Below are 13,015 nucleotides of genomic sequence, written 5' to 3' on the forward strand. Positions count from 1 at the left end.
CATTAAGTCACAGAATATAAAAGTGTTTTAAATACTCTAGCCAGTGGCTCTAAATCCAGGCCTTTAGGGCATATGTAAGACTTTGTGGCAAAAAGTAAAGAAATTGGTTCTCAGTAAGCAGAAAGTACGTGCGTTTAAGTCATGTTTAAACATTCAATTTTAGACTAGTTTGAAAAAAATTTGCTGATATACTATGTTCCCTTCCAGCTGAAGAAAGCAGCAGTAGTGACAGTATGTGGCTGAACAGGGAGCAGACAATGCACACGCCAGTCATGATGCAGACACCTCAGCTTACTTCCACAATAATGAGGGAGCCCAAGAGATTGCGACCTGAAGAAAGTTATATGGGTGTCTATCCTATGCAGCCTGAACACCACCAAGCTCCACTCGATTACAAGTACGTAGATGAGTAGGTCTGCTTTGTGTTAGTGTTCATACACAAAACCAGTTCATGTTTAAAATAGAATAATGGTCTTTTTAAGCACGCAAGTAACGTGGATGTTGGCTCAAAGGCAACAGGAAGAAGCCGCGCGACAACAACAGGAGAGGGCAGCGATGAACTACGTCAAGCTGAGAACCAACTTGCAACACGCTATGTGAGTGAGAGTGAAATGTTCCTTCAGTGGTTTGGAGAGGGGCGGGTTTATTAAATGCAGTGTTACTCCTGTCTCTTTTAAGAGGGGTACATGTTCTAGTTCTTTAGTGGTGTTTTTCTGTGTCTTAAAATTTCAAGTTGCCTTAGGAAAAAAGTGGTAAAAGTGCACGGTGATGCATTTAGCAGAATAGATCTGTTTGATTTCTTGCTTATTTTTGAACTTAAATTCCAGAAAAATTAAATAGTAGTGAGCTTTGTAATAAAGGGATTGTTGAACTGAATGCTATCTGTGGCAGATATATAGAATCAATGCAACATGTGAAACATCTTCTTTATGTATTCCTAACCGCAGAATCATTTTTAGAAATAGAACATTAAAAATGAGTTTTAAAATAGGTGTTCAATGTGTGAAGCAGAAAGTTTCTGCTCAGTTTAATTCTCCTATTTCTTTCTCCTTTGACTTCTGAGTTGCAAGTTTAGAATTCAGCTGCTTTTTTATTTAAAAAAAAGTATTCCTTTTAAAGAAACTGCTGTCTTCAGCTTTTCTGTGGTCGATACAGATTTTGTCTGACATAAACTGACACCAAAGTTGAGAGGAATCCTGTAGTACCAGGTTTTGTAGAACTTCCCAATGCAAACACACAAAAACCTTGTGAAGTCCTCCATATTGTGAACAAAGATGAAGACAGCCTAATGTTTCTTAAATTAATGTTGTCCTTCAGAGGTCACAGATTCTTACTGTAGTGTCATTTACCTCATTGTGATTCATCATGTGTGTGTTTTGACATGCACACTAATGAAATTATGTTCCAGAGCTAGTTTAGCCGAGTAGAGGAAGTCTAGTTGTAGAAGTTCTCTGCTTTAATGAAGACCGTGTGGTTCTACAGAAGAAAAATAAAAGTTGTAAACTAAAACCATGGACATATATATTGAGGAGATTTAAATCTTTCCCCTAATTGTTTTTAATTCTTTAATACCAGTACTTCATGTAACATAGTTTCAGTGGTTTGTTTTTTTTTTTTTTTTTAAATACAGTGACACCAATTAGTATAATTACTTTTCTCATAAGGTCTGCTATTGCATGTAGAAGTTGCGAGGAAAGAGGGTGAAGGACTGTGTGGGAATGTCTGAAAATGGATTTATGCATCCACTTTATCTCAAAGACGTTCTTCCTTGCCTTGTCATAAGGCAGGAACAATCTTTCTTTAGGTGGGAGAACTTATGTTCTTTCTCACTTGACCATAAATACTCTCTGAATTAGAGAAATCTCTGAATTAGGTGTGGTTTTGATTGGCTTATCAATTCCTGCAGCCTCTCAGAATACCCATTTGGAGAAGTACCACAAAGTTCCAGAAGCTGATTTTTGTTAGTCGTTCTCCCTTACTCTCTTAGTATCTTCTAGCTGGTTAAATACCAGCTTTCTTTAATAGTAGTTATGCATTTATTTAATTACTTAATTTCTTTTCTATCTACTGGAATAATCATTTGTTGGCAGTTCCTTACTGAACGTAAGCTTTTTAAATATTCAGATAAAACTTAACTTGAATTAGTGCTAAATGCTATGCTTTTTATTTCAGTCGACGTGGCACAAGTCTAATGGAAGATGATGAAGAGCCAATTGTTGAAGATGTGATGATGTCATCAGAAGGGCGGATTGAAGATCTCAATGAAGGCATGGATTTTGACACCATGGACATAGACCTAGTAAGAAATTTACTTGTCTCTAGTGGATTTTCGATTTGTATTTCTGCGTTTAAAGTAGGATATTTGAATCAAATTTTCCTTTTGGTGAAACAGAGAAATCATTTTTGTTGATCTCTGCATTCTTAAATGGCTGTGCCACTATCTGTATACAAGTGCCATCTGTTCAAACTGCCATACAAAAAGCAAGAACGCTTCTGTAATAATAATGCGAGATATGAACATTTATCCTGTGTAAATTCTTACCCCTTGAAAGTTCAGCTTCATTTATTATAGTTTAAAAACTCTGGTTTTTTCTGAAATTACAGTTAACATGTTTATTTGCTTGCTTTTTAAAGCCACCATCAAAGAACAGAAGAGAAAGAATGGAACTAAAACCAGATTTCTTTGACCCCGCTTCAATCATGGATGAATCGGTAGGTTAATTTACATAAGAGGAAAATAATGTAAAATCAGTCTTAAAGTTACAATACTCTCTTACTTCAAATTTTAAATGGAAAGAACACAATCTTTAGGTTGTCTTCATTAGCTTATTTTGGCAGACTGGTACAGTCAGTGAAATATTTTATGCTGTAATTCAGCTTCAGAAATTCTAAGGTAGTCCATGTTCTTTGCAAGTTTGTAGGATTTTTGTCCTTAATACTTTATATGTAGCTATGTAAAAATCAAAAGCCTTTGAATCTGAGAAGAAAACACATCTGGTATGGAAAAGACCCTTGCAGAGGTTAGTAGCAGAGAACTTTAAAAAAAAAAATTGTGCATATACAATATTAAAGGCAAGTTTCCTATTGTGATGAACTTAGTTGAGTGACTCTGATGTCGTAACCAGATGTCAGCATTGGATAGTTTGTGTTGTTTTTTTTGTTTTTCGGGGTTTTTTTGTTTGTGGTTTTTTTTTTGGTTTGGTTTGGTTTTGGGTTTTTTGGGGGTTTTTTAAATTGACATATTTACTTTTGTGCATAAGTAAGATAATGGAGAAAATAGAGGTAATACAGAATCTGTTTATAGAGATGAGAGGTATTTTTTCTTTCCATATAAAGTTTTAGGTCCAAAACATCCGAAGTCTGTAGTTTCTGCTTGCAGTTGCCCTTTTTTCCGACTTGATAAATCTGCAGTCTCTATTCTCTTTTAAAAATCTGCATGAGGGATTCCTTCTGTCTTGAACCACTTGTAATGTATGCAGCCATTTTTGACCTTGTGTAGCTGGTACAAAATTACACTGGAAATAACAAGCTGCAGCAAGCCAGCAGAGGACAGTACAACAAGGCTTCCTGGGAATCTTGGACAGCTTGGTGGAATTTGGAAGACGGTTATGTATTTTTTTACAGCATTGTTGCAGCGTGAACCTGTTCTTGTTATGGGAGAAAGAAGTCTTAAATACTGTTTTAAATGCAAATCCATATATTTTGTACCAGTAGGCCTTTGCTTTAGTAGTAATGAATCAGATTAGGTTGTGCATCTAGCTATTGTGTGTTCTGTTCTTGAAGTAACACCAAGAAAGTATACCACCTGTTTTCTGACGTTCTGTTTTAAAATAGTTCTGCCCCTCCCCTTCTTGATTTTTAATTGATTGATCTGTGAAATACTAGCCATTTTTTATTCTGACAATGCTGAAAATTTGGTCTCCTAGAGGTGCATTTCATTGATTTCAGAAACCTTTCAGCTTTTCAGTCTAAAACTAATTAAGAGGAGTTTTAATAGGTTTCCTGTTAGCTAGGTTTCTTTCCTATTACTTTATTTCTCATTCGTCATCCCACATGAGCCCGGGATTTGCTAGGCGCTCCTTAGTGCAGTGTGGGAGTATCACCACATGATGGCAGCCGGTTACAGCCGCATTGCTCTGCAAGCTTTCGGAGCCCGTTCGGAGAGCCTAGCCTCCGTGTGCCAGCAGGACAAGCTGCATGCTCTCCCTCTGCAAGGAGGGAGCACTGGTGCACTGAAGTGAGTTGGAACGGTCAAGGGGGCACCATCTAGCAGACCTTTCTCCCAGGCAGGACACAGCAAGGGTGGTGATCCTGGAAGCAGGACTGCAGAAAACAGCTGCATCACAGAACACAGCTGCTCTTTAGCATAAACCCCACCTAAATGAATTTAGCTGCCTAACTGTCTGCTAATAGTTTAGGAGACAACATGAATCCATATTAAATCAGAGATGAATTTATCAGTCAGTATTTTAAATGTAAAAAACCCAATTTCATAAATGCAAAAAACCTTCTCTGAATAAAGTTAATTTGCTTTATTCATATAATTTATTTCAGAGGTCCATTATTCTTGGAGTTGTTGCACTTGTTTTTAATAGACCTAGACATAATAAAGCTGTTTAATTTATTCAGATGCACATGGTTTATGATCAAAATTTTAGTCTGTCTTCTCATTTTTTGATGTGGCCAGTTATTGCTGGCACCAGAGGCAGTTGTGTCTTGGTGTGCTATATCGTGTGATGCATCTAAAGTGAATTTAATACCAAGAACAGTAAAAATTGGTTTGTAAACAGATAAATGTGTACAGCAGTGTTAAGGTTCAGGAAAATTAAGTCTCTCATGGCTCTTTCTGATTTTATAAAGTCCTATAAAAGCTAGGACAGTCACAAGAATCCAGATCTTCTGGGGGTTTTTTTGGCATATCAGTGGTGATACCTACTTCCATTGGCATAGAAAACGATACGGCTTGTTCCCATGTGGGAAGTGGAAACTGATTCTTCGTTTCAGGAAAGCTTTTTCTTCACTTAATCACAGAGTCTCCTGAAGGACAGTATTTTGATTTTACCTGATTATTGTTTGATTTTTCACTGTCTTCCTGACAGAGTTGATATATTTGATAGGAAATACTAAGTTTGTGTCCTGGCTAGCTGCTGCGAGATGACCTGTTGTTTTTATGAACAGAGACACAGCAGCAGCCAGTGTATACAGTGTTTTGTCCCAGGCTTAGCTGGTGGAAAGTACACAATTGATTTCAAGTTAAGGCCTATAGAATGCTATTGTCAAAGAAGTCTAAGTTAGGCAACTAACTAAAAATAATTTTGCAATTATTACCTAAAATAATTAAAGCACAGTCTTTATCACATTCCTACTGGATCTAGTTAATTTCAAGTGTGGGAAAATACTTTCTAATGAATGAGGTGCCCTTTTCATATTATTACATAAATCAGAAGTGTGGTGAATCTGGTTTGGAAGAAAAATAAACTTATAATGCCTTAACATATCTTGAAGTGTCTTAATCTTAAATCCTATACTAATTGCTTTGTTTTTGTTAAATGTGTAGTAGACTACAAATTGACACCATTTCTAACTTTTTTTTTAGGTTCTTGGGGTGTCAATGTTTTAATACCAGAGCAGCAAATAAATCAGTGGTGAAGTCATTTTCTAAGTGGAAGAGGAAGTTTTTCAATACAAAATTGTGGTAGATACAGTGAAATTCTGAACAGATTTTTCTCTAAGGAGAATGACATGCTTTCAAGATCAAGTGCATTGAAGGGGCAGTTTTGTTTGCCTGAAAAAAAAGAAATGTAAAGGACAAGTAAACAATTTGAGGATAAGCTACACTTTTTGTTGGGGAAAAAAAAATCAATATTTTATTTATGTGCTATCAGTTTATTTCCGGATCATAAGAAGTATTCCCTCTGAGTTTTAATATAACAGTCTGAGAGGTGTTTGGTACAGATTTGAGCCCCTCTCTATACATTTGCTGGCTTTACTAAATAATCATGAGCTCTGCTGGATTGCTGTTTACATCCATGAACTGAAATACTAGATGGATTGGTTTTCTTACAGTGATAGAACCAGAAGAGTGTCAGTATTTTAAATTAAATGCAAACTTCAGCAACAGAAGGTTTGTATTAATTAATCATGGGAAAAAATACATAAAGCAGAATTTTAATAGCTTTTTAACCTAAACCACACTTTTGTTCCAAAAGCTTCATGCTAGCCTTCTCAGAAAGGTCCATAAACTATGAACTACCAGAAAGTAACAGATCTCAGTCATGCTTGCCCATTACCAACCCTGAAAGTTTGCTTGTCCTTTAAGAAAAATGTAATGTTGTGAAATTCCTTCCAGTAGTGCCACTGTATTTTGTCTCCAAATAAAAGAAGCTTATTGTAGTATGTTTGCAGAAAAATTCTAAACAAAAATTATACAGCTTATTAGAGTGTGGGAATAGGGATCTAAATTTTAAATAAAATTATATATATATATAAATTGGTGCTGATTTTATAATTGCGCAGTTTGTTTAGTTTTTTCTTACTTTTAAATTCCAACTTAAAATTATGAGGTTTCAGAAATATATTGAAAGTTTAACAATGTTTAAAAATAGAAGAGCATGAGAATTCATGCTTTAAAAATGATTTTTAAATTTGTATTTTATATTGTTTTATCTATCTGTCTTTGCAAGCAGTCTTCAGGTTAAAGATACTTCTAACAGGTTACAGTACATTTCCTCTGTATGTAAATTAGATTGGATAATAGAAATTCATAAACAACCCATAATATCCTTTGAAAGCTAAGCTTTAAACTTCATTTTGTGTCCATTCACAAATAAATTAAATTTGGTCTAAAACAGAAAGTGGATCTATGCCATTTTGACATCGACTCATTTTGCAAGGCTTAGGCAGCTAGGCATCATTTTAAAGGAAATATTAACTTATATTACATATGTATATTTTTTGTCAGTTGTCTCTCAGTTCTTGAGGTATATTATTTTAATCATTCCATGCCTTAATATGCTTGCAATACAAGAATCTCCCCAAATGGGTGAATACAAAAAGGCTTCCTGTTTTTAGACTCAGAAATTAAACATTCGGCTGTGGTAGCCAAAAACCATAGATTATCTAAAGGATCATGATAAAATATAATTATTTTACTAAGTCATGGGGTAACAACAAACTCAAAACTAGATCTGCCTAACTCATTTTACATAAATAAATACTCTCATGTCTAAAAGTACTGCCTATATTGTTTTTCACACCACTGCATTTAATAGAACTGCTGAGAGGACTGTATATATGATTTTAAACTTAAGTTGATTTTTCTTACTCTTGAAGGAGTGTTTCTTTGTGAAAGCAGTTCTTACAGCTTTGTTTTCAACCAGCTAAAAATGTTTTATATATTTACCTTAACCTGTTGTCCTCCACATTCTATTGTCCTAATTGTACTGTTTTCTGATTTGTATTTATGTCTTGAGACAGTAACTTTTTGAATAAAAATAAACCTACAGTATGTTGTATGTTTGATCTTTTTAAATCGGGGTTAGGGGAGGACAGTGAAGAAAGGGTTATGAGTAATGCAAATGTTATGTTTATAGAAATCAAAATCTTTTTCCATGTCTTTTAAGTGTTTGTCTCAGAGTTGGGATAATGTATGAAAAACTGCACTGTTTTATATTTGTAATAAATTGTACAAGTTTTTAAAATGTGAATAAAGCACTAATTGGGTAATAATTTAAAGTAGAAAAGTTAATGCAATCATGATTGTTTTAAATATGCTTTAATTTGAGATAAACTTGTTAAAAGATTAGTGTAAATACAGAGTGAGCTTTTCAAGAGGTTAGTACCTGCAAATAAAATTTTTAAAATTTGTATAGAACTTTTACATGCCAAGAAATCAATGGTTAATTATTTTTGTGTTATGCTTTTTTAAAGGTGTATCAATAGCCTTTCTGTTGGTTTCTTTTTCCTCTTAACTTTTATCTGACATTATTCAGAATGCTTTTGATTCAGACATTGGAGATACTGTATATAGTCCAATTGAAATACCACTAAAAGTGTATGCTACTTTCCATTTCTTACATTTATCATACACCTGATAAACATGCTAAGCTTAATTGGCAAGACAGCAAGGAAATGAGGGGAAAAACCCTAAACATCTCTTCCCCTCCTCCTCCCCTCTCCTCAGTTACTGAGCAGCTGTGCCTGGGTGTTGAAAACGCCGTTCTGTTACAAGGCTTTTTAAAGGAGTCCTTTTTAAAGTCTTAGAGATACTACTTCTAATCCTTGCTAATGTAACTTTGGATGGCTTTTTTATTATTATTATTAATCCTGCTGTAAGTTCAATAGTATCTTGTGGAAAATGGTTTTAGTAGGTTCTGAGTTTATAACACAAGAAAAATACCTTCACTATACAATGTAAAGTCTGTTCTAGTTATACCATTTTCGTACAAAAGCCTGTAAATGAAAGAAATTTGAGTTTTGAAGAGAGATGTGATAAAAATGTAGAAAACAACAAACAGTTCAGAGAAAGTAAAGCCTGTCCTCTAGTTTACCAAAGAGGCCACAGAGAAGATACTGACACAGAATGAAATTCAAAGGAATAGTCTTCACATACTCTGTAAAAAGTATTTCTTGATATTAAACAACCAAAGACGATATGTAAGAAGTTAGTGATTGCTGTTGTTTGTTTGGTTTTCCTTTGGATGCTGTGGTGCTGATTCCTGTAGCTTGTTAGAACCAGTAAATCCCCATCTTCTCTAATCTCAGTAGAACTAAATAATTGCCTCTTTAAAATTTACTCCTCTCCGTTTTCCTCATAGTTTATACATACACTTGTCCTAGCATGGGATTTCAGGATACCAATACTATTAACTTTAACTTCCTACCATAAAAAGTCTACTGAGTTTTTTGAGATGCTTTGATTCACAATAGTGTTTTGCTGCTTTTCAATCTATAGCTACGTTACTATTTGTTTTAATAGCCTGATGAATGTCATGGGCTTGTTCATTTTCTGAAGCATTTGTCAAAATTGTTAATTTGTGCTTCAGAATTCTTTTGATAAAACACAAGTTGGTTCTTTAAAAATGTACTCATTCCTACTTAACTGCTTTAATTTAATTTTCTTTAATCAGTTTATGATACTGAAATGCAGCTTATGCTATTCCCTCATTTTTCATAATCCTAAGCAATCTCTAGTACTGAGATTGTTTAATTTATGATATTTATTGGCATCCAAAACGGATCACATCTTTGATGGAGGTGGGTGATGACACGTACTTGGAAAACAAGGTAATGAAGGACAATACTATTCTATAATAATAATTCTATTAAAAAAGTAACAATTCCGTGTCAGTTGTGCCTGTCATTTTCCTTAGCTGTCTTTCTCTCCTGTATCCCTTCTTCATGTTGCTGAGCTTTCTTGAATGTACTTCTTTGATGATTAAATCTTAACTTTCTTTTTTTTTTTAAAGTTTTTAACAGCTAGACTTTGAGTCGTTACAGATACTGTAAATGAGTGCCTTCCAACTGGAGATTCAGTTGCTTTTTTTTGTTGTGCCTTTTGTAGCTACTGCCAGGTTTTATAAATGTAAATTGTAGTGGCAGTACAGTGGTAAGAAGCGATAACCGTGCCCAGAAGAATGATCCAAAGCATGTTAAAGTGATTGGATGGATGGCTGACAGAAACCCGCATGAGAACTTCCCTCTTCTTCTAGAGAATATGTGCAGTTCTTTGTAATGTAATCATGCTTCCCAAAACTGATCGTGACATTTCTGCTAAGCTTTTCCGAGCATTTTTTGATTGAAAGAGAAGAGGAAAGGCCATCATATTTTGCCTATATTAACTATTTTTGTTGAAGAAAAAGCTGCAGTTACCAGTTTTAAGTTATATTTGTGTTGAGCTGCTAACAGCTTGAATTCTGGACTTTTAGAAAAGCTATTTTAAAAAAATGAATACCGTAAACTATAAATCAAAATAATAAAACCTCTAGAGGTCCTAGAACATCTCAAATTTGGAAGGATATGTGAAGTTGGTAGTTACTGCATGAAAGCATTCAAGTAATACAACAAGGTTTAGGAGAAATTGATTAATTAGTTTGATGAAGACAGTTTCTTATGTGTTGAGGTGGGTAACAGCAGGTCAGATCAATGCGGACAGCAGCAGTTTGTTTCAAATTTGGAAGGTTGTGGGCATACCTAGAATGCTCTCTTGAATAAGCGACCAATGTCCCGTTTATTTCCATTCTTTAAGAGTGCCTTTGCGAGAGCTTTTTTTCCCCCTTCTTCTCCCCCCCCCCCGCCCCGATACTAATATTTTTATGATTTATTTGTCAGAATTTTAGCAGGGATCGTGTCCTTGTCCTTATTTAGCCTTTCTCTAGACTGCTCATTCAATACATTTGACCTTAATGTAAACTTTTTCCCGTGTACTTTTCTCTCAGAATTGCTCGTAACATCTGTCGACAGGCATTGCAAGACAGCGGTTCCTTGGGAATTGGTGTGAACACTGTGCCATAGTTAATGAGTTAATAGTTGGTTTGGGTCGGCTCAGAGCTATGGTACGTATGATGGGGCTTCATCTCAACCTTCTGACCTTGCGCTGCTCAGCCTGAGTATTTACCTGATGGAGTGCTTCAGCCTTTGAGTACTATGTTGGCAGCTCCACGTGAAACCTCTTATTTACCACACTATATGGCCATTCCAGGAAGCCACGCAATTTGCTGTTGCTTTTTAAATGGCAGTTAAACCACAGTTCTTGAGTGACGTACGCGCAGATCTCTTATTTTAACACGCTCTCTTCACAGGTTTATATTCTGTTTTCTTCTTTTTAGACCGCTCAACTCCACCAAAAGCAAAAAAGCAAACCACACCCACTTGTTTTTCATATGCACAAAAGCACTTAAAGATGTGGCATATCTTATATTTAGCCTGCTCTTTGTATTTTTCATCTTAAAATACTGAGCTGTCTTTTACACAACTGTTCTCACATATCAACTGACAAAAGCTGCCTTTTCATTATTTCTGTTGCTGGCTTATAATCTTTTGAATCTTGAAAAGCAGATTTTTGGGGCGGTTTTTTAACTGAAGTCTTCCATTACAGGCAGGAATTGAAGTGCTCTATGAAACCTAGGGAAGTGGCTTTGTCAGTGAAAACACTGTCTTCTCATTTGCATCCTGTTTGAGGTACTGATGGTGTTATGGTTTAGGGGCATATTGTGTAAATGCTTGTAACTGGAGAAGCCTACAGATTTGGACTACCAGTAGTTTCCTTGTTTAGGAACTATTTTTTTTTTTCTTGCTCATCTCAATAGCTTGTACTTGGTGAAAGCAGCTTGTTTGAAGTGCCATGAAGCTAAAAGGAACAGATGTTCTATTTAAAGCTGCTTTCATTACAAATTTTCTCTCTCGTGTGTTTTTTTTTTTTGTTTTGCTTTTTTTTTAAAACCTTGCAACACTTCATCTTCTACTTCAGAATGACTTTTAACTTGCATAGTTCTCTAGCTCACCTGGCCTGGATTTGTAGTTCTGACAGAAAGAAGTGGCACCCTGTAGAATGGAGAGACTGCCAAGGATGCGATTTCAGCTGTTTGCATTACCTTCTTTTTCCTGGATTTGCGTTGAGTTAACCAAAGAGAATGGGTTGGTTGTGTTTTGTCACAGGTTGTGGCAGATCCACAGATTTTGTGGATTTAGACAGTTTAGAAGCAGCATCTCTTCACGTGCTGTTCCGTTAGTTAACAGTATTAGATTTAGGTCACTTGATCCGTTATTGAAGTTCGAAAGACGTGTCTTTCAGACTTTCTTAAATCCCTACCCACAAGGAAAGTCAGATTCCTGGGTTGTTTTTGTTTTTTTTTTTTTTTTTTTTTTTTAATTTGATTTGTTGTTCATCTCTTACTCATTTACCAGAAATGAATGATGTGTGGAGTGGTCCATAGACCCAAACCACACCACTCAGTGAGGTATAATCAAAAACGTGGTAACTTGGCAGGATGGATTTTGCGGGTGGATAACGACTCCTGTTCTACAAAACACAAACACATGTACGCACAAATCACAGCACCAGATCTAGTTTACACCAGCGTGACATGGATCTGGAGAACAAGATACTCTGACCAGTCAACGTGTTGGGCCCTGGCTGGCAGCTTGGCCACAACGTGGTTCCTCCTCAAGCTCTGCCACCTACATGGTGTCAGCCGTGTGGTGCCCATCGCCTCTCTGAAGGGGTAATTCATTATTATTCCTCTGTTACCTTGTCTCCAAGCTGCCAGTGGCCTTGCCAATCCTGTAACCCTGGGTCAGCCCTGACTCCACCAAAAAGAATACCAACAAAGTTACCTTTGCTGTCCAGTTCATTTTACGTTGATCGGTGTGCTCATCCTGAGCTGGGCAAATGCAGTCAGGTCTCACCTGCCTGGGGAGTGAGATAATTCATTTTGTATCAGAAAAATGTTAGAGAACTGAACCAACTTGGTTTTGGGCCAAGGCTTTCAGACCATTGTATTCGAGGAAAAGACAGATTTGATGCATCAGCATGAAGTACACCTCTTATCTCTGTAGGACTTGCTGGGGACATTCGTACTGCTAACGTCTTACCTGAGACATCTTTTTCAGAACACTCAGAAGATTAGAAGTAGTCCTAACTCATTCCTACTTAGTTTATGAAGAAGTCCTCCTGAACTGAGGACTGAAAATGTCACTGCTTTTATTCTCCTCTCTCAGCCTGAATTTGGAAGGACCCCCGTACTCCGCTCTGTCTGTAACTGGGCAGGAGAGCGATACAAGCCCGTCACTGTCTCCATCCTCGGGTAGCTGCTGCTGTAGCTAATGGGAAGTGGGCAAAAGTGTTTGTCGGGGGGTATTGAAACGGCAGGCAGGCAGACACCGAGATACCCTCTTTGACCAGCGTACGTTGAACAGGATGATAATTGTCTGAATTTAAGAACAGTGATAGACTTTTTCTGTACAATTTTAAGGTACAAAGGAGGGTGCGTGTTACAGGAGTTTGGACTGAATGATT

The 13,015-nt window shown here is 36.2% G+C and overlaps 1 protein-coding gene across 8 annotated transcripts in view; it reads left to right on the top strand.

Annotated features, from left to right (window-relative positions):
• STAG2 (STAG2 cohesin complex component) overlaps nt 1-7,504 on the top strand; it is an 81,052-nt gene extending 73,548 nt beyond the window's left edge. For 3 of the 8 annotated variants that reach the window (XM_075162387.1, XM_075162391.1, XM_075162388.1), the window contains 5 exons: nt 208-397; nt 483-596; nt 2,173-2,299; nt 2,635-2,712; nt 3,480-5,493. In XM_075162387.1, coding sequence (XP_075018488.1) covers nt 208-397; nt 483-596; nt 2,173-2,299; nt 2,635-2,712; nt 3,480-3,746 — 776 coding nt within the window. In that variant the 3' untranslated portion in view covers nt 3,747-5,493. Of the gene's footprint in view, nt 1-207; nt 398-482; nt 597-2,172; nt 2,300-2,634; nt 2,713-3,336; nt 5,494-5,596 lie in introns of those variants that run through there. The other 5 variants (XM_075162392.1, XM_075162394.1, XM_075162390.1 and 2 more) reach the window with 5 other exon arrangements.
• Nucleotides 7,505-13,015: the final 5,511 nt, after the last annotated feature.

This window comes from Calonectris borealis, chromosome 13, assembly GCF_964195595.1.
Source record: "Calonectris borealis chromosome 13, bCalBor7.hap1.2, whole genome shotgun sequence".
In the NCBI taxonomy this organism is placed as follows: domain Eukaryota; kingdom Metazoa; phylum Chordata; class Aves; order Procellariiformes; family Procellariidae; genus Calonectris; species Calonectris borealis.